Source organism: Oncorhynchus kisutch, linkage group LG9 (genome assembly GCF_002021735.2).
Source record: "Oncorhynchus kisutch isolate 150728-3 linkage group LG9, Okis_V2, whole genome shotgun sequence".
Classification (NCBI taxonomy): domain Eukaryota; kingdom Metazoa; phylum Chordata; class Actinopteri; order Salmoniformes; family Salmonidae; genus Oncorhynchus; species Oncorhynchus kisutch.
Window position 1 is genome coordinate 32,617,582 of NC_034182.2, and position 22,181 is coordinate 32,639,762.

The window sequence follows — 22,181 nt, forward strand, 5'->3', positions numbered from 1 at the left end:
GTTGTGGTTCTTGCAACTGCCCTTTGTTTCGCCTCTGTGAGAGAGGGAAAACCCTGCAAGATTTAAATATGGTCACCGTCACTCCCAAAATGGAATGGACCACAGTGGGTGCACATGACTGTGATCCCTAACCCTCAGATGGTTCAACATTATTTACCACTGACTGACTCTGAGACTGAGTCAGTCAGTGGGGGGGTTCAAAATGTGTCTGGTCATATTCCTCAAGTCATTGATCAATGAATGATGTTATTTTAGATGCATAAATTGCTTCTCCCAGCTGTGACCAATAGTAGGTCCACAAATATATTTAAATTATCTCTTGTTATTAAGCTTTGCTAATTTTGCATAGCAATACTTTTCTGTCCCCGAAATGATCAAATCAAATCAAAGTTTATTTGTCACGTGCGCCGAATACAACAGGTGTAGTAGACCTTACAGTGAAATGCTTTACTTACAGGCCCTAACCAACAGTGCATTTTTTAAGTAAAAAATACGTATTAGGTAAACAATAGATAAGTAAACTTTTTTTTTTTTACTGTAAAATAACAGTAGCGAGGCTATATACAGGTGGTACCAGTACAGAGTCAATGGTCAGTTGGGCTAATTGAGGTAATATGTACATGTAGGTATAGTTAAAGTGATTATGCATAGATGATAAACAGAGAGTAGCAGCAGCGTAAAAGAGGGTGTTGGCAGGTGGGGGGTGGCGGGAGACAATGCAAATAGTCCGGGTAGCCAATGTCCGGGTCACCGGTTAGTCGGGCTAATTGAGGTAATATGTACATGAATGTATAGTTAAAGTGACTATGCATAGATGATAAACAGAGACTAGAAGCAGCGTAAAAGAGGGGATGCTGGGGGGGTGGTGATACACAATGGGTAGCCATTTGATTACCTGTTCATGAGTCTTATGGCTTGGGGTAAAAGCTGTTGAGAAGCCTTTTGGTCCTAGACTTGGCGCCCCAGTACCGCTAGCCATGCGGTAGCAGAGAGAACAGTCTATGACTTGGGTGGCTGGGGTCTTTGACAATTGTTAGGGCCTTCCTCTGACACCGCTGTACTCACTACCCTCTGTAGTGACTTGCGGTCGGAGGCCGAGCAGGTGCCGTACCAGGCAGTGATGCAACTAGTCAGGATGCTCTTGATGTTGCAGCTGTAGAACCTTTTAAGGATCTGAGGACCCATGCCAAATCTTTTCAGTCTCCTGAGGTGGAATAGGTTTTGTCGTGCCCTCTTCACGACTGTCTTGGTGTGTTTGGACCATGATAGTTTGTTGGTGATGTGGACACCAAGGAACTTGAAGCTCTCAACTTGCTCCACTACAGCCCTGTCGGGGGTGTGCTTGGTCCTCCTTTTCCTGTAGTCCACAATCATCTCCTTTGTCTTGATTATGTTGAGGGATAGGTTGTTTTTCTGGCACTATCCGGCCAGGTCTCTGAACTCCTCCCTATAGGCTGTCTCGTCATTGTCGGTGATCAGGCCCACCAATGTTGTGTCGTCTGCAAATTTAATGATGGTGTTGGAGTCATGCCTGGCCATGCAGTCGTTGGTGAACAGGGAGTACAGGAGCGGAAGCATGCACCCCTGAGGGGCTCCAGTGTTGAGGATCAGCGTGGCAGATGTGTTGCTACCTACCCTCACCACCTGGGGGCGGCCCGTTAGGAAGTTCAGGATCCAGTTGCTGAGGGAGTTGTTTAGTCCCAGGATCCTTAGCTTAGTGATGAGCTTTGAGGGCACTATGGTGTTGAACGCTAAGCTATCGTCAATGAATAGCATTTTCGCGTGGTGTTTCTTTTGTCCAAGTGGGAGATGGCAGTGTGGAGTGCAATAGAGATTGCATCATCTGTGGATCTGTTTGAGCGGTATGCAAATTAGAGTGGATCTAGGGATTCCCGGATAATGATGTTAATGTGAGCCATAACCAGCCTTTCAATGCACTTCATGGCTACAGACGTGAGTGCTACGGGTCCGTAGTCATTTAGGCAGGTTACATTAGTGTTCTTGGGCACAGGGACTATGGTGGTCTGCTTGAAGCATGTTGGTATTACAGACTCAATCAGGGACATGTCAGTGAAGACACCTGCCAGTTGGTCAGCACATGCTTTGATCACACATCCTAGCGACCTTGTGAATGTTGACCTGTTTAAAGGTCTTACTCACGTTGGCTACGGAGAGCGTGATCACACAGTAGTTCAGAACAGCTGATGCTCTCATGCAAGCCTCAGTGTTGCTTGCTTCAAAACGAGCATAGAAGTGATTTAGCTCATCTGGTAGGCTCGTGTAACTGGGCAGCTCGCGGCTGTGCTTCCCTTTGTAGTCTGTAATAGTTTGCAGGCTCTGCCACATCCAATGTGCGTCTGAGCCGGTGTAGTACGATTCAATCTTAGTCCTGTATTGGCGGGTTGCCTGTTTGATGGTTCGTCGGAGGGCATAGCAGGATTTCTTATAAGCTTCCAGGTTTAGAGTCCCACACCTTGAAAGTGGCAGCTCTACCCTTTAGCTCAATGCAAATGTTGCCTGTAATCCATGGCTTCTGGTTTTGGTATGTACGTACAGTTACTGTGGGGATGACATCCTCAATGCACTTATTGTTAAAGCCAGTGACTGATGAGGTGTACTCCTCAATGCCATCGGAAGAATCCCAGAACATTTTCCCAGTCTGTGCTAGCAAAACAGTCCTGTAGTTTAGCATCTGCTTCATCTGACCACTTTTTTTATAGACCGAGTCATTGGTGCTTCCTGCTTTAATTTTTTGCTTGTATACAGGAATTAGGAGGATATAATTATGATCAGATTTTCCAAATGGAGGGCGAGGGAGAGCTTTGTACGTGTCTTTGTGTGTGGAGTAAAGGTGATCTAGATTTTTTTCCCTCTGGTTGCGCATTTAACATGATAATATAAATGAGGTAAAACTGATTTAAGTTTCCCTGCATTAAAGTCCCTGGCCACTAGGAGCGCCGCATCTGGGTGTGTGGTTTCCTGTTTGCTTATTTCCTTATACAGCTGACTGAGTGCGGTCTTAGTGCCAGCATCCATCTGTGGTGGTAAATCAACATCCACAAAAAATGTATGAAAACTCTCTTGGCAAATAGTGTGGTCTACAGCTTATCATAAGATACGCAAGCAAAATCTAGAGACTTCCATAGATTTCGTGCACAAGCTGTTGTTTCCAAATATACACAGACCGCCCCCTCTCGTCTTACTGGAGTGTGCTGTTCTATCTAGACCGTGCTGCGTATGTTTTCCATGTCGTCATTCAGTTTTTGATGACCCGTTGGTAGGGTATTAGTGATCGTACCTCGTCTAATTTATTGGCCAAATATTGTACGTTGGCAAGTAATATTGATGGTAAGGACAGATTTCCCACTCGCCGTCAGCGGATGCTTTTTTTATTTATTTTTATTTATTTCACCTTTATTTAACCAGGTAAGCTAGTTGAGAACAAGTTCTCATTTGCAACTGCGACCTGACCAAGATAAAGCAAAGCAGTGTGAGCATACAACAAAAGTTACACATGGAGTAAACAATTAACAAGTCAATAACACAGTAGAAAACAAAGGGGGGGTCTATATACAATGTGTGCAAAAGGCATGAGGAGGTAGGCAAATAATTACAATTTTGCAGATTAACACTGGAGTGATAAATGATCAGATGGTCATGTACAGGTAGAGATATTGGTGTGCAGAAGAGCAGAAAAGTAAATAAATAAAAACAGTATGGGGATGAGGTAGGTGAAAAGGGTGGGCTATTTACCAATAGACTATGTACAGCTGCAGCGATCGGTTAGCTGCTCAGATAGCTGATGTTTGAAGTTGGTGAGGGAGATAAAAGTCTCCAACTTCAGCGATTTTTGCAATTCGTTCCAGTCACAGGCAGCAGAGTACTGGAACGAAAGGCGGCCAAATGAGGTGTTGGCTTTAGGGATGATCAGTGAGATACACCTGCTGGAGCGCGTGCTACGGATGGGTGTTGCCATCGTGACCAGTGAGCTGAGATAAGGCGGAGCTTTACCTAGCATAGACTTGTAGATGACCTGGAGCCAGTGGGTCTGGCGACGAATATGTAGCGAGGGCCAGCCGACTAGAGCATACAAGTCGCAGTGGTGGGTGGTATAAGGTGCTTTAGTGACAAAACGAATGGCACTGTGATAGACTGCATCCAGTTTGCTGAGTAGAGTGTTGGAAGCCATTTTGTAGATGACATCGCCGAAGTCGAGGATCGGTAGGATAGTCAGTTTTACTAGGGTAAGCTTGGCGGCGTGAGTGAAGGAGGCTTTGTTGCGGAATAGAAAGCCGACTCTTGATTTGATTTTCGATTGGAGATGTTTGATATGAGTCTGGAAGGAGAGTTTGCAGTCTAGCCAGACACCTAGGTACTTATAGACGTCCACATATTCTAGGTCGGAACCATCCAGGGTGGTGATGCTAGTCGGGCATGCAGGTGCAGGCAGCGACCGGTTGAAAAGCATGCATTTGGTTTTACTAGCGTTTAAGAGCAGTTGGAGGCCACAGAAGGAGTGTTGTATGGCATTGAAGCTTGTTTGGAGGTTAGATAGCACAGTGTCCAAAGACGGGCCGAAAGTATATAGAATGGTGTCGTCTGCGTAGAGGTGGATCAGGGAATCGCCCGCAGCAAGAGCAACATCATTGATATACACAGAGAAAAGAGTCGGCCCGAGAATTGAACCCTGTGGCACACCCATAGAGACTGCCAGAGGACCGGACAGCATGCCCTCCGATTTGACACACTGAACTCTGTCTGCAAAGTAATTGGTGAACCAGGCAAGGCAGTCATCCGAAAAACCGAGGCTACTGAGTCTGCCGATAAGAATATATAGATAAGAAGGATCTCAGACAAGATGAAAGAGAGGTTGAACAGGCTGGTAATAGGGGTTGCGACAATGGTGGCAGATAGTTTCAGAAATAGAGGGTCCAGATTGTCAAGCCCAGCTGATTTGTACGGGTCCAGGTTTTGCAGCTCTTTCAGAACATCTGCTATCTGGATTTGGGTAAAGGAGAACCTGGAGAGGCTTGGGCGAGGAGCTGCGGGGGAGGCGGAGCTGTTGGCCGAGGTTGAAGTAGCCAGGCGGAAGGCATGGCCAGCCGTTGAGAAATGCTTATTGAAGTTTTCGATAATCATGGATTTATCAGTGGTGACCGTGTTACCTAGCCTCAGTGCAGTGGGCAGCTGGGAGGAGGTGCTCTTGTTCTTCATGGACTTCACAGTGTCCCAGAACTTTTTGGAGTTGGAGCTACAGGATGCAAACTTCTGCCTGAAGAAGCTGGCCTTAGCTTTCCTGACTGACTGCGTGTATTGGTTCCGGACTTCCCTGAACAGTTGCATATCACGGGGACTATTCGATGCTATTGCAGTCCGCCACAGGATGTTTTTGTGCTGGTCGAGGGCAGTCAGGTCTGGGGTGAACCAAGGGCTGTATCTGTTCTTAGTTCTGCATTTTTTTGAACGGAGCATGCTTATCTAAAATGGTGAGGAAGTTACTTTTAAAGAATGACCAGGCATCCTCAACTGACGGGATGAGGTCATCCTTACGAGGCACCCGCCCTGTGTCCTCTATACCTGCGTCTCTTTCGCTTGCCAATGACGGGGATTTCGGCCTTGTCAGGTGTCTGAAGTACAGCCTGTGCGTCCTGCTTGTTGAAGAAAAGATCTTTGTCTAATCCGAGGTGAGTGATCACTGTCCTGATGTCCAGAAGCTCTTTTTTGCCGTAAGATACGGTTGCAGAAACATTATGTACAAAATAAGTTACAAATAACGTGACAAAAAACACATAATAGCACAATTGGTTAGGCGCCCATAAGACGACTGCCATTTCTTCCGGGCGCCATCTATATGATTTATCTCAAGCATTAGCCTGGTTGGAAGTGCCTTGTCTAGACATATCCAGTGGACAGAAAAGTACCTTGTACCTATGGTAAAATATGGTGGTGGATCTTTGATGTTATGGGGCTATTTGCTTCCACTGGTCCTGGGGCCCTTGTTAAAGGTCAACGGCATCATGAACTTTACCAATGAACAGGACAATTTAGCCAAAAACTTGGTTGCCTCTGGCAGGAGGCTGAAACTTGGCCAGCAAGACAATAACCCCAAGTACAACATTTTGCAATGGCCTGGGGGCCTTGTTAAGTCTCCGGACTTAAACCGTAGTGATTTGAATTGAAGAGGGCAGTCCATAAGAGCAAACAACGGATATCAAGGACCTGGAAAGATTCTGTATGGGGGAATGGTCAAAGATCCCTCCCAATGTGTTCTCCAATCAAATGTTTACATTTTAGAAAAAGGCTGCATCGTTATCCCTTTTAGAGATATTTTGAAATGACTTGTTAAACAAAATCTCTTTCACTGAGCAATTGTATTATTATGAAATATTGAATTTATCAATTGTTTTGAGCGTACAATACAGCTCAGTATTTGTATAATTTATTATATAGAGTATTTTTTGCTCATCTTTACCAAGGGTGCCAATCATTTTGGAGGTGACTGTATCTACCAGCATGTTCACACTGAAGTGGCTTCTCATAACCTCGTAGGGAATCAGTCTCTCTTTCTAAATGAATCCTCCAACACACTGATTAATAGTGTGTTCTTGGACAAAGCTGAACGATGCTCTACTCATTTCTTCTGCTGCATTTGAAAATATTTGCCTTTCAGCTGTAAACCTTTATTTTAGCCTTACTAAACCAACAGATATCCCTGGTTTTCTGCCATTCTCTCACCAGCAATGTCTTCAAATTGTTTGCTAAGTAAACATTTGTAGCTGCTGCATAAAATCAACCTATTCTTGTGAAGAGAAGAGACCATTTCGCTAATAAATATGCCAGTAATGAAATTCCACGAGGGTGTATTCATTACGGAAACCGTTTACTGTTTAAGAACCAGACGGAAACAAACAGGGAGGGACCTACTTGAATTTGTCCAATAGAAACTCTTGCATGCATTTTCCGTTTGGAGTAAACAGACAAAACGTTTTGCAACAGAATCGGCATAATGGTTACACCTGGGCTTTGTGATTATTATTTTTTTCTCTTTCCAAAGATGCTTGTCAGAATTGCTGATCACTCTATGGCTTCTAGTCTTGTACAGACTTTCATTGCCCACTCAGCCCCAGAATTAGCATGTGAAAAGTGGCCTATTAGTGCAAGCAACGGCAGCTTAAGTGGCTCCTCATGATGACTTCTAGTCTGACCAGACTAGACCTGACCAGACTTGTCTGTGTGTGTGTGTGTGTGTGTGTGTGTGTGTGTGTGTGTGTGTGTGTGTGTGTGTGTGTGTGTGTGTGTGTGTGTGTGTGTGTGTGTGTGTGTGTGTGTGTGTGTGTGAGTTTGCGTGTGTGTGTGTGTGTGTGTGTGAGAGAGAGTGTGCATCTCCGAACATGTTCATGTGCCCCGAGTGTGTTTTTGTGTGTCCAAAGCATGTGAGTCATAGGTAGTGAGTGTGTGTGTGGTGAGAAGTGGGACCCATTCTTGAGGTGTGAACAGCTGTGTGTGTGTGTGGCAGAGGCCCTGGGCTGGATCCACCCACATCCCACATTAATAGCCACACACACACACACACACACACACACACACACACACACACACACACACACACACACACACTGAGAGAGACATTCTGTGCTCAGGCTCCAGTGGTCCCTTGCCTCGGAGCAGGAGGAGGTCATGACGGCATCTTCTCACTCATGTCTCTTTTTGTTGTCTTTCAGTCGGCTGCTTCCTCAGAAGGTGGTGAGTACATTTCTCTTTTCATTACACTTGTTCTTACATTCACTTTATCTGTGATGACAGAACACAGCACATATTTTTGCTTCCTGCACCTGTATGTACTAGGCTAAGTAATAAGCTTTAAGTTGAGTTCAACAAAAGTGTTCCAAAACAAGCATGGGCCAAATGGGGCGTTTTGTCCCTCCATGGACCTTTTTGTTGAACAATAAAAGTCACTTTTTGTGTGCCTTTTTCTTGAAAGTGTCTTTCTCCGTTTCCTGTATGTTTGCTTTTTATTGTGTGTTTATTAAGCTCTCCACAACACGCAGCTCTGAGGTTATTGAATTAAACAGGCTCACAGAATATGATGTCAACCTATTTATTTACGACCTCAACAAAAGGCTCTTGTGCAGGGGTTTTACGACAGGGTTTCCCAACTCCTCGAGTATTCCAACCAGCACACGTTTTTGTTGTGGCCCCAGACAAACTCACCTGATTCCACTTATTGAGGGCTCGATGATTAGTTGAATCAGGTGGGCTTGTCTGGGGCTGCAACAAAAAATGTGTGAAGTTCGGGACACTGGAGGACTGGTGTTGGGAAACACTGTTTTAGGATAGGGTTTGGGATTGTGTGTTTGCTGTTGGTTTACCCTTTCACAGACGTTTAATAATGTTTGCTGAACGCCATGTTCGATGGCGCTGTGGTTTTGGAGGAGCTGCTTAGCTCTTTCAATGAGCATGTGGCGAAGAAACTCTATGCTATTTATCCAGAAAACCATCCCATTATAAAGCAACACAGGCCCCATATTTGCTCTCTGCTGGCAAACTCAAGATTCCAAACCAAATACCAAATATCGTGTCAACTCCAAACCAAATATCACGTCACTGAGGTCAATTGGCAGAGTTTTGAAATTAAATTATAAACAAATGTCTGGGACAAATTGATTTGGGTAATAGAAAATGGAATACATATCTTGTGTCTTTTAATGGGAGATGTGAGGGCTTGTAAAAACCAGCTTGTTTTATGCCTTTACAACTCTGCTGACACCTACTGATTCAGCTGGGCGAGTTGGCTAACAAAAGCATGAGCTTCTATAGTTAGACTGTATCCCGAGGCATTACTCACAACATTGTAAGGTAGTCAGTCACGAACAGTCATGATTCAGTGTCCAAGTTGTCATGTAATATTTGCAATAGCATTTAGAGGCTACATGTAATTATTATTTGTCCTGTGCTTGTGCCTGCTTATCAGTGATCAGATACCCTGATGCTGGAGGCTATGGATTCATCTGTGTAGTGTTTTCAGAAAGCTCCCAACAGAGGCTTAAAATTCCTCAATTCCGTAAGCATTGGCAGATCGTGAACACTTCTCTTGCCTGACATTGACCATTCAAGAGCATTTTGGTAACAGACCTTACTGTCTTCCTTTTTGTGTTTTTGATATTTTGCTTTCTGGTTGGTGGGACTTTGAAATGGGCATCTGCCGCCATGATAGCAGGCACTAACTGAGTCATTGGAAGTACTTGTTAAAATAGGCTTCTTTCTCTAGATTCCACAGTTCCCAAGCTATTCCCTTCTTTTGAGTGGTTTTGGACTAATAGCATTTTCTTCCCTCTCTTTGAACTAGCTTAGAATTGAGTCCCTGAATGAACTTTTCTCTGCTGTAGACTATGGTGCAGCTTTAAGGCTGTTGTTGTCAGAACAGTCACTGTCAGAACAGTTCTGGTCCCTACCCCCGTTGTCCCCTAACCACTTTCCCTACCATTTTCCTCTCTCTCCAGACCATGGTGGTGGTGTGCAGCTCCAGGGCTGCTGCAGCCAGAGCAGTCTGAACAGCAATGGCAGTCTGCCCGGCGCCGGCAGCCACAGGAGGCTGTCAGAGCGCCGGGTGGCCAGCTGGGCCGCCTGCTTCGAGCGCCTGCTCCAGGACCCCATTGGCGTCCGCTACTTCTCAGTATGTACTGTAAAGAACTCTGGGAAATTGAGTTTTATTTTAGTTCACATCATTTTAGTTCACTGTTAGTTTAGTTATGTGATCTGAAACCCAACAAACTCAACAGTCCATTATCTTCCTCATTCTCTATTCTGTTATATGAAATCTATACTCGTCCAAAATTATGTTTTCGTTTGCATGTTACGTGATGTTACAGTTCTATCTCATTCTCCATTCTGTATGATGAAATCTATGTGAAGCTACCTCAGACATACAGGGGTATTCAACTCTTACCCTACGAGGTCCGGTGCCTGCTGGTTTTTTGTTCTACCTGATAATTCATTTCCGCCACCTGGTATCCCAGGTCTAAATCGGTTTCTGATTAGAGGGTGCAGTGGAACTGACTTCGAGGTCCAGAGTTGAGTTTGAAGGCGTTACACCATTCTCTTCTTATGGAATAGAAGCAATAGTCAACTATATAGTGTTAGGTTCTAATTATCAGAGTAAGAACTCGACGGACACTATGAAAGCTTAAACTAAGTTTATTCTTCCCAAAGGATCGAACAGCTGAACCGACAAAAACATGTTTACAATAGTGGTGGTATATGTACCCCACTTTGGATGGAGTCTCTTCCTTCTCGCTAAACATTGTATCTTTATTGCTAGGCAGGAAACTAAGTGATACAGGCAATAAACTTTTCCTTCTCCCTTAACGTGACCTGACCTAAACCCCCTTCATCACTAATCCATTCACCTGATCAATGCCTGCCACATATGATCGTTTTCCCTACACTCAGTACATTCCAAGCTTAATTGCACCCACCTTCCTCCAAAAGATAACCATCCACTTCTGGTGTAGACCATCTAAACCATAGCACTCAATATTTCAATAGGATACCTGATAATTAACCCTATTTCAAGTTTAGGCGTTAGAACCCAGAATCCATCAATAGCCAATCAACACTGGACCCGGACACTCCAGGCTTACTGCAGGTATGATAAAGCTGTTGTTTGTGTCTCCACAGGAATTCCTCAAGAAGGAATTCAGTGAGGAGAATATCTTGTTCTGGCAGGGCTGCGAATACTTCAGTCATATACCTGCAACGGACAAAAAGCAGGTAAGGTTCTTCCTTGTTTTATTTTATTTTTATTTCACCTTTATTTAACCAGGTAGGCGAGTTGAGAACAAGTTCTCATTTACAATTGCGACCTGGCCAAGATAAAGCAAAGCAGTTCGACAGATACAACGACAGAGTTACACATGGAGTAAAACAAACATACAGTCAATAATACAGTATAAACAAGTCTATATACAATGTGAGCAAATGAGGTGAGAAGGGAGGTAAAGGCAAAAAAGGCCATGGTGGCAAAGTAAATACAATATAGCATGTAAAACACTGGAATGGTAGTTTTGCAATGGAAGAATGTGCAAAGTAGAAATAAAAATAATGGGGTGCAAAGGAGCAAAATTAATTAATTAATTAATTACAGTTGGGAAAGAGGTAGTTGTTTGGGCTAAATTATAGGTGGTCTATGTACAGGTGCAGTATTCTGTGAGCTGCTCTGACAGTTGATGCTTAAAGCTAGTGAGGGAGATAAGTGTTTCCAGTTTCAGAGATTTTTGTAATTAATTCCAGTCATTGGCAGCAGAGAACTGGAAGGAGAGGCGGCCAAAGCAAGAATTGGTTTTGGGGGTGACTAGAGAGATATACCTGCTGGAGCGTGTGCTACAGGTGGGAGATGCTATGGTGACCAGCGAGCTGAGATAAGGGGGGACTTTACCTAGCAGGGTCTTGTAGATGACATGGAGCCAGTGGGTTTGGCGACGAGTATGAAGCGAGGGCCAGCCAACGAGAGCGTACAGGTCGCAATGGTGGGTAGTATATGGGGCTTTGGTGACAAAACGGATTGCACTGTGATAGACTGCATCCAATTTGTTGAGTAGGGTATTGGAGGCTATTTTGTAAATGACATCGCCAAAGTCGAGGATTGGTAGGATGGTCAGTTTTACAAGGGTATGTTTGGCAGCATGAGTGAAGGATGCCTTGTTGCGAAATAGGAAGCCAATTCTAGATTTTACTCCTCTCCAGCTATCCCAGAGGGCAGGGGAGATCTACAACAGCTTCCTGTCCAGTAAAGCCACCACGCCGGTCAACATCGATAGTCAGGCCCAACTGGCAGACGACGTCCTCACCTCCCCATGTCCAAACATGTTCAAGGCTCAGCAATTACAAGTGAGAGGACCAACTGCCTACTACTCTATGTTATGTTGTTGAATAAATAATAACATACTTTATTGTCAACCCTCCCTTATACACACACACATAAGGCTGGGAGCAGCACAGTGTCAACTGCCGGGGCAGCACTGCTGGAACGATTTTTTTTTATTAATTCAGTGTCATCTGACTGTTTCCAAAATGGCTATTGTGCTTTACCAAGGTCAAACACAAACTGGCAAACACCCCCCCCCCCCCCACAAACTCACAGGCCTGTACAACGTCAGTGTAGATCTGTCCAATGTTGTTACAAACATGACTTAATCATAGCTATTACCACATATGTCATAACACATGTCATAACTGATTGTGACCCTTTGTAACACCAGTCCCTTTTCTTTCCCCATTTTGTCTGTAGATCTTCAACCTGATGAAGTTTGACAGCTACTCCAGGTTCCTCAAGTCTGGCCTGTATCAGCAGTGCATGCTGGCCGAGGTGGAGGGACGACCTTTACCTGACCCCTACCAGATCCCTTGTAGCCCTGCCCCCTCCAAGCACAGCGCCAGCTCCTCCCTCTCCCTCTCCACGCCCATTAAGGTACTCGCCTTGTACTAAAGTAACCTTAACAGCCAAAATAGTATCTGCTATTGTCTTAGTAACCATCGCAGATGTTTGTGTCATTCGCCTGTGGGATGCACATTTTGTGTTGTAGCCAGTATAGGTGTTTGTTAACCTTCAAAACATCAGGGTCATATTCACTAGATACCAAATGGAAGAAAACAGACCAAAGGGGACTACCTGAACTTGTCCAATAAGAAACAAATTTTCCATTGCAATTTCCTTTTTCCCCTAAATGTTTTCAATAGCAAAACGGTTTGCTACGTTGTGCACTAATGTATACAACCCAGGTGTTAGACATGTTGTTTGACCTAGTTGTTTTGTTGACCAATAGGAGGCAAGGAAGCAGAGGTCAGGAAGGTCACTTAATGAGGACCCTGGAGACGAGCATGATGAGCATAAGAAACGGGGCACCTTCTTTTCTTGGTCCCGGAACCGGAGCTTCGGAAAGGGACCCAAGAAAAAGGACATTGGAGAAATCAACCTCGGTCAGCAATTCTCAGTCATAGAATGTCACAAGGAGTTAATCTTATGTATTCAATTCAAATAACGTTTTTTTCCTGTGAGGGAACTTCTTGTGTATGGTTTCAATATTGACATGAAGCTTTCTGGCATGCATTATGTTCTTTGGTCAGGCAATACACAGCATTGCACTGCATGCTATAAACTCCTGAAGCAGCATTTCAAATGGCGCTTTGAGCTTAATCTGATTTATGTCATTGGCGATGTTACACAAATGTTTTCCCTTGATAGTAGCTTGTCTTTTATATGTAGTTCTGTTGATGCTTGTCTTTTATGTGTAGCTGTGTTGTGATGATGCATGGATAGTAGCTTGTCTTATGTGTAGCTGTGTTGTGATGATGCATGGATAGTAGCTTGTCTTTTATGTGTAGCTGTGTTGTGATGAAGCATGGATAGTAGCTTGTCTTATGTGTAGCTGTGTTGTGATGATGCATGGATAGTAAGTAGGGATGGGATGATACCAGTATTGCGCTACTAGTTTGTATCGTGGCAGCGAAAAAACCCCACAAAGGTAAACAGACCTAATGTTGGAAACAAACATCATTATGTTGTCATCCAGAGTCACATGTATTTATTTCCCGAGCTATAGCACACAATATTGTACATACAGTTGGTTTTTAAATGAACAAATAGTTTTGTCTGCTTCTTGTTCTCATTTTTTGCATGGAAAAAATAATCGCAATACGTTTTCTGTGTATATGTGGAATGAATTCCTAACTGTGACCTCTGACCTCCCTGGCCTTCCTGTGTTGGGTAGATTCCTGGAGCAGCAACGGTCGGAGGGAATCACAGGGCTCCTTGTCCTCAGGTGCCAGTCTGGAGCTGGCCACTTCCTGTTCAGCGGGCAAGATCGAGGTAACATCCGCATGCACGGCCAGGCCAGGTCACCATGGCAACACTGAACCAAGATAGCTCTGTAGTAGAAGCAGACATTATACAGATCACGACTCTGTTTAGTTTTGTGGCATGTTGCCTGAAAGTCCTCTTGGCTTGGGTATGCCGCTGTCAAAATGGTTATGACAGGTGTTATATGAAACATATGACTTCGTCACGTTCGTCATAACGATGAGACCAAGGCGCAGGGTGATAAGCATACATTCTTCTTTTAATGAAGGAAAAACACTAAACAAACTAACGTGACGCTATATAACACTAGTGCTGACAGGCAACTACACATAGACAATAACCCACAAAACCAAAATGGAAAATGACAACCTAAATAGGATCCCCAATCAGAGACAACGATAAACAGCTATCTCTGATTGGGAACCAATTCAGGCCACCATAGACCTATAATAAACCTAAACTAACAAACACCCCTAGTTATACAAAAAAAACTAGACAGGACAAACAAGCATACCCACCCTCGTCACACCCTGACCTGACCAAAATAATACATAAAACATAGAAAACTAAGGTCAGGGCATGACCGACTTAATGGGGGTTCATTTAAAGGTTCAGACGTTCAATGTAGTTTTCTTTTACCCCATAAGGAAATTTGGTTTGCAGACAGGACGAACATTAAACACTACATACAATACAAGACATAGAGACATTGTTGCTGTTTTTAACTCTTGGTCCTCTCTCTTGCTTCTATGGAGTTCTATCTCTGACTATGGTTTGTCCTGTGTAGGGGGACAATCGTCACTCAGTGCCGGTGTGGGACAGGGTGTCCTCCACCAAGCACTGCAATGTGACCTTGCCGGATGGCTCGTGCTCCTCTGTGACCCTGCGGCCGGGAGCCACCATCAGGGAGGTGCTCCGGGTCCTCTGTCAGAAACTCTGCATCAATATGGTTGCTGTCGACCTCTTCCTGGTGGGAGGAGAGAAGGTGAGGGAAGCACACTGATTCTGAGCACAGTTACTGTGCATCTCAATGTGGATTTAGAGTGACATTATCCAGATTCATTGATGTATTAAGTTGGGCTGTCAAACGATTAAAATAATGAATCGAGTTAATGGCATTATTAATCGTGAATTTGCTAAAATTTGGCCCTAAAGAAAGATTTTTCCATTTAAAAAGCAGTGCTTGGCGTTACTGGTAGGGTCGTTGCAGTGACCATATTACCGCCACACTGGCAGTTATGAGTCATGACATCGATAAAATTCCACGTGGCCTGGAACTCAGGGCTCTATTGTCCCTCTAACCACTCTGACATCAATGCAAACACAATTGAAATTCACATCAAATACTTATCATCAAAACAGTATTGTGCTTTTAAAACTCACCTCACTGTGATTGATCAAGTTGAAGAAAGAGGTTCAACAACAGGTTGAAATTGAGTGTAAAATATGGTCCTTGTGGATGTTGTTTCAAAGCCTAATACAACGAAATGGACAGCGCTTTCTAAGGTGATGATTCATTCAAAACACCCATATGCATATTAGAGCTGATGCATAGCATAGACCTATATGCACTACCGTTCAAAAGTTTGGGGTCACTTAGAAATGTCCTTGTTTTTGAAAGAAAAGCAAAAAAAATTGTCCATTAAAATAACATTGACCAAAAATACAGTGTAGATGTTGTTAATGTTGTAAATGACTATTGTAGCTGGAGTATCTACATAGGGGTACAGAGGTCCATTATCAGCAACCATCACTCCTGTGTTCCAATGGCACGTTGTGTTAGCTAATCCAAGTTTATCATTTTAAAAGGCTTATTGATCATTAGAAAACTCCTTCTGGCCTTCTTGCCTTCTTTACAGGCTCAAAATGGCCAGAAACAAATACCTTTTTTCCGAAATTCGTCAGTCTATTCTTGTTCTGAGAAATAAAGGCCATTCCATGTGAGAAATTGCCAAGAAACTGAAGATCTCATACAACGCCGTGTACAACTCCCTTCACAGAACAGAGCAAACGTTCTCTAATCAGAATAGAAAGATGAGTGTTAGGCCCCGGTGCACAACTGAGGAAGAGGACAAGTACATTAGAGTGTCTAGTTTGAGAAACAGACGCCTCACAAGTCCTCAACGGTCAGCTTCATTAAATAGTACTCGCAAAACACCAGTCTCAAACGCCAACAGTATCACATATGAAGGTAATACCCAGATGCAGACCACATCGAATAAACAATAGTTCAATATTCCAAACAGAGGCAGGCAATAGACTGGTCAAGGCAGGCAGGGGTCAGTAAACCAGAGGTGGGGCAACGGTACCGGGTGGCAGGCAGGCTCGGGGTCAGGGCAAGGCAGAGGTCGGTAACCCAAAGGGGGGCAAAGGTACAGGCCGGCAGGGTCAGGGGCAGGCAGAGTGATCAGGCAGGCGGGCTCGGAGTCAGGACAGGCAAGGGTCATAACCAGGAGGGCGAGAGAAAAGAGACTGGAAAAAGCAGGAGCTGAGATACAAAACACCGGTTGACTTGAACAAACAAGACGAACTGGCAACGGACAAACAGAGAACACAGGTATATATAGACAGGGGATAATGGGGAAGATGGGCAACACCTGGAGAGGGGTGGAGACAATCACAAGGACAGGTGAAACAGATCAGGGTGTGACAAACAGTGAACGGACGACTCTGGGTGTCACGCCCTGACCTGAGAGCTGTTTTATTTCTCTATTTGGTTAGGTCAGGGTGTGATTTGGGTGGGCATTCTATGTTTTCTATTTCTTTGTTTTTGGCTGAGTGTGGTTCCCAATCAGAGGCAGCTGTCTATCGTTGTCTCTGATTTGTAATCATACTTAGGCAGCCTTTTTCCCACCTAATGCTGTGGGTGATTATTTATTTTCTGTGTGTGTTTGTGTTGCTTCACGTTCGGTTTCTGTTTATCTAAGTTTCAATTTATTAATAGATGTGGAATTATCTATGACAGGGAGTTTGAAGACCGTGAACATGACAGAATTACCCACCAAAAACGGACCAAGCAGCGTGGCCAGGAGTAGTGGACATGGGAAGAAATCCTGGATGGAGAAGGACCCTGGACAAGGGCCGGAGAGTATCGCCGTCCAAGGGAGCAGATGGAGGCAGCGAGAGCGGAATGGCGATGATACGAGGAGTTTAATCAACAACGGAAGCCCGAGAGGCAGCTCCAAAAAAAAAATTGGGATCGGCACATGGGGAGATTGGCAGAGTCAGGGTTTAGACCTGAGCCAACTCCCCGTGCTTACCGTGGGGAGCGTGTGACTGGTCAGGCACTGTGTTATGCGGTGATGCGCTTCACAGCCCAATTCGTCCTGTGCCTGCGCCCCGCATTTGCCGGGCGAAAGTAAGCATCCAGCCAGGACGGGTTGAGCCAGCTCTACGCTCGAGACCTCCAGTGCGCCTCCCCAATCCCCAAGACCTGTTCCGGTTCCACGTACAAGGCCTCCTGTATGTCTCAGCCTGTCAAGCCCTGTGGCATCTCCATGCACCAGTCTTACAGTACATCTCAGTCCAGTGAGACCTGTTCTGGCTCCATGTACGAAGCCTCTAGTGATGATCCATGGCACGAAGCTTCCAGTGATGATCCATGGCCCGGAGCCAGTAGTCATGATCCATGGCACGAAGCCTCCAGTGATAATCCATGGCCTGGAGCCTCCAGTGATAATCCATGGCACGAAGCCTCCAGTGATGATCCATGGCACGAAGCCTCCAGTGATGATCCATGGCCTGGAGCCTGTAGTGATGATCCATGACACGAAGCCTCCAGTGCTGATCCTTGGCCCGGAGCCTGCAGCGAAAATCCAGGTCACGGAGCCTGGCAGCGAAAATCCAGGGCACGGAGCCTGGTCCCCAGTCCGGAGCCTCCAGCGACGGTCCCCAGTCCGGAGCCTCCAGCGATTGTCTCCAGTCCGGAGCTTCCAGCGACGGTCTCCAGTCCGGAGCTTCCAACGACGGTCCCTAGTCCGAAGTCTCCAGCAACGGTCCGCAGTCCGGAGTCTCGGTAACCCAGCGGGGGTCTGCAGTCCGGAGCCTCCGGCGATGATCCACGGTCCGGTTCCTCCGGCAACAATCCACGGTCCGCAGTCTCTGGCGACGATCCATGGTCCGGTTCCACGGAAGTGGAGGGATCAGCATGCGGAGTGGGGGCTACGTCCCGAACTGGAGCCGCCACCGAGGATAGATGCCCACCCGGAACCTCCCCTGGGTCCGGGTGGGCTGTTTTATTTCTCTATTTGGTTAGGTCAGGGTGTGATTTCGGTGGGCATTCTATGTTTTCTATTTCTTTGTTTTTGGCCGAGTGTGGTTCTCAATCCGAGGCAGCTGTCTATCGTTGTCTCTGATTGGGAATCATACTTAGGCAGGATTTTTCCCACCTAATGTTGTGGGTAATTATTTATTTTCTGTGAACGTGACAGTGAGATGCTGGCCTTCTAGGCAGAGTTGCAAAGAAAAAGCCATATCTCAGAATGGCCAATAAAAAGAAAAGATTAAGATTGGTGAAAAAACACAGACACTGGTCAGAGGAACAGCATCCTGGAGTCGCCTCTTCACTGTTGACGTTGAGACTGGTGTTTTGCGGGTACTATTTAACCAAGCTGCCAGTTGAGGACTTGTGAGGCGTCTGTTTCTCAAACTAGACACTCTAATGTACTTGTCCTCTTGCTCAGTTGTGCACCGGGGCCTCCCACTCCTCTTTCTATTCTGGTTAGAGTCAGTTTGCTCTGTTCTGTGAAGGGAGTAGTACAAAGCGTTGTACGAGATCTTCAGTTTCTTGGCATTTTCTCGCATGGAATAGCCTTCATTTCTCAGAACAAGAATTGACTGACGAGTTTCAGAAGAAAGTTATTTGTTCCTGGCCATTTTGAGCCTGTAATCGATCCCACAAATGCTGATGCTCCAGATACTAAACTAGTCTAAAGAAGGCCAGTTTTATTGCTTTTTTAATAAGGACAACAGTTTTCAGCTGTGCTAACATAATTGCAAAAGGGTTTTCTAATGATCAATTAGCCTTTTAAAATTATAAACTTGGATTAGCTAACACAACGTGCCATTGGAACACAGGAGTGATGGTTGCTGATAATTGGCCTCTGTACACCGATGTAGATATTCCATAAAAAACCTGCCGTTTCCAGCTACAATAGTCATTTACAACATTAACAATGTCTACACTGTGTTTCTGACCAATTTTATGTTATTTTAATGGACAAAAAATGTGCTTTTCTTTCAAAAGCAAGGACATTTATAAGTGACCCCAAACTTTTGAACGGTAGTGTATGAGCCTGCAAAAAAACCTGAACTAAAATAATGATTGTGCCATTATACAATAGATAGTCTAATAGCCTGCCACATATTACTCACGGCAGAAAAACATACAAAAAAACTGATTTAAGATGTCTTTGGTGTAAGATATAATTGGTCTAGCCCAGTTCCCAAACTTTTTACAGTCCCGTACCCCTTTAAACATTCAACCTCCAGCTGCATACCCCTCTACCACCACGGTAAGCGCACTCTCCAATGTTGTTTTTTTGCCACAGTTGTAAGCCCGCCACACACACACTATACAATACATTTATTAAACATAAGAATGAGTGTGAGTTTTGGTCACAACCCGTCTCGTAGGAAGTGACAAAGAGCTCTTATAGGACCAGAGCACAAATAATAATATAATAATCAATAATTTTGCTCTTTATTTAGCCACCTTACATGTAAAACTTGATTTGTTCATTGGAAATTGGGAATAACTTACCACAGGTTAATGAGAAGGGTGTGCTTGAAGGGATGGGTTGTATTATAGCGAGTCTCAGTCTTAAATAATTTTCCACCCACAGTTTGTGCCTGTATTTAGTTTTCATGCTAGTGAGGGCATCAGTGTCTTAACAGTGCGATTTGCCTAGGCAGGATACTCCAAAAATCGGGCAGTGGCTTCTGATTAAATTAGATTTTCACAGAACCGCTTGTTGCAATTTCGATTGATTAAATATCGGTAAGTGGACTGGAGGCAGGGCATGAAAGGGATAAGAATCCAGTTGTTTGTCATCAGTTTCGGGAAAGTACCTGCGTAAATGCGCACCCAACTTGCTCAGATGCTTCGCTATATCACATTTGACATTGTCTGTAAGCTTCATTTGCACACAAAAAAATCATACAATGATGGAAAGACCTGTGTGTTGTCCTTGTTTATGCAGAGAGAGAAGAGCTCCAACTTCTTAATCATAGCCTCAATTTTGTCACGCACATTGAATATAGTTGCAGAATTTCCCTGTAATCCTAGATTCAGGTCATTCAGGCGAGAAAAAACATCACCCAGATAGGCCAGTCGTGTGAGAAACTCATCATCATGCAAGCGGTCAGACAAGTCAAAATTATGGTCAGTAAAGAAAACTCTCAATTGAAAAAAAACTTGTCAATACATTGCCCCTTGATAACCAGCGCACTTCTGTATGTTGTAAAAGTGTTACACGGTTGCTGCCCATATCATTGCATAGTGCAGAAAATACACAACAGTTCAGGGGCCTTGCTTTAACAAAGTTAACAATTTTCACTGTGGTGTCCAAAACATCTTTCAAGCTGTCAGGCATTCTCTTGGCAGCAAGAGCCTCTTGGTGGTCTACCCAAGTGGCGTCGGGAGCAACTGCTTGCACCCGCGTTACCACTCTGCCCCTGAACAAGGCAGTTAACCCACTGTTTCCCGGTAGGCCGTCACTGAAAATAAGAATTTGTTCTTAACTGACTTGCCTAGAAAAATAAAGGTACATTTTTTTTTTTTTTAAATGTAATACATGATTTGGGCTAGAGGCACACAGTCTTCAGCGATTTAGCTAAAACGCCAAAAAAACTGTAGCTGTGTTCCATGTTGGGTTCTGCGCTGAAAAGGTTCCGTGCGGAAACACGTACACTTAAAAGGTTCCGTGCAGTGAAGAAATGGAGCCGTGATAAATGGCTTTTTGGATAAAAGCGTCTGCTAAATGTCATATATATTATTATCATTATATTGGTTAGGCATTGCTTCATGGCATTATGAGTAGTTTTTCATGTTGTTTTCATTTTGTTTAGCCTTTAGTGCTGGACCAAGATTGCATGACCCTCAGCTCACGGGAACTCAGGATGGAAAAGCGCACCCTTTTCAGGTAATAGCAGATGCATCTACTGTATACACTACATGGCAAAAAAGTATGTGGACAACCATTCAAATGAGTGGATTTGACTATTTCAGCCACACCTGTTGCTGACATGTGTATAAAATCGAGCACACAGCTATGCATTCTCCATAGACAAACATTGGCAGTAGAATTGCCCGTACGGAAGAGCTCAGTGACTTTCAACGTGGCACCGTCATAGGATGCCACCTTTCCAACAAGTCAGTTCGTCCAATTTCTGCCCTGAAAGAGCTGCCTCGGTCAACTGTAAGTGCTGTTATTGTGAAGTGGAAATGTCTAGGAGCAACAGCAGCTCAGCAGTGAAATGGTAGGCCACACAAGCTCACAGAACGGGACCGCCGAGTGCTGAAGTGTGTAGCTCGTAAAAATCGTCAGTCCTCGCTTGCAACACTCACTGCCGAGTTCCAAACTGCCTCTGGAGGCAACATCAGCACAAAAACTGTTCCTCTGGAGCTTCATGAAATGGGTTTCCATGGCCGAGCAGCCACACACAAGCCTAAGATCACACTGCGCCATACCAAGCATCGGCTGAAGTGGTGTAAATCTCGCCGCCATTGGACTGGAAGTGCGAGGAAACGCGTTCTCTGGAGTGATGAATCATGCTTCATCACCTGGCTGTCCGACGGATTAATCTGGGTTTGGCAGATGCCAGGAGAACGCTACCTGCCCAAACGCATTTTGCCAACTGTAATGTTTGGTAGAGGAATAATGGTCTGAGGCTGTTTTTCATGGTTCGGGCAAGGCCCTTAGTTCCAGTGAAGGCAAATCTTAACGATTCAGCATTCAATGACATTATAGACAATTTTGTGCTTCCAACTTGGTGGCAACTTGGAAGGCCCTTTCCTGTTTCAGCATGACAATGCCCATGTGCACAAAGCGAGGTCATACAGAAATGGTTTGTCGAGATTGGTGTGGAAGAACTTAACTGGCCTGCACAGAGACCTGACCTCAACCCCATTGAAAACCAATGTTCACCAATTAACACCAACACCAATGCACCAATGTTCCAACATCTAGTGAAAGCCTTCCCAGAAGAGTGGAGGCTGTTATAGCAGCAAAGGGGGACCAACTCCATATAAGTGCCCATGATTTTGGAATGAGATGTTCGTTGAGCAGGTGTCCCCACATATAGTGTATCTCTATATTATTATGTC

At 44.7% G+C, this 22,181-nt stretch overlaps 1 protein-coding gene across 1 annotated transcript in view; it reads left to right on the forward strand.

Annotated features, from left to right (window-relative positions):
- LOC109897068 (regulator of G-protein signaling 12) overlaps positions 1-22,181 on the forward strand; it is an 80,094-nt gene that overhangs the window by 44,648 nt on the left and 13,265 nt on the right. Inside the window, exons 4-12 of the mRNA XM_020491589.2 lie at positions 7,722-7,743; positions 9,501-9,673; positions 10,678-10,770; positions 11,743-11,886; positions 12,287-12,466; positions 12,822-12,975; positions 13,767-13,864; positions 14,643-14,840; positions 20,924-20,997. Of these exons, the coding sequence (XP_020347178.1) occupies positions 7,722-7,743; positions 9,501-9,673; positions 10,678-10,770; positions 11,743-11,886; positions 12,287-12,466; positions 12,822-12,975; positions 13,767-13,864; positions 14,643-14,840; positions 20,924-20,997 (1,136 nt within the window). The remainder of the gene's footprint in view (positions 1-7,721; positions 7,744-9,500; positions 9,674-10,677; positions 10,771-11,742; positions 11,887-12,286; positions 12,467-12,821; positions 12,976-13,766; positions 13,865-14,642; positions 14,841-20,923; positions 20,998-22,181) is intronic.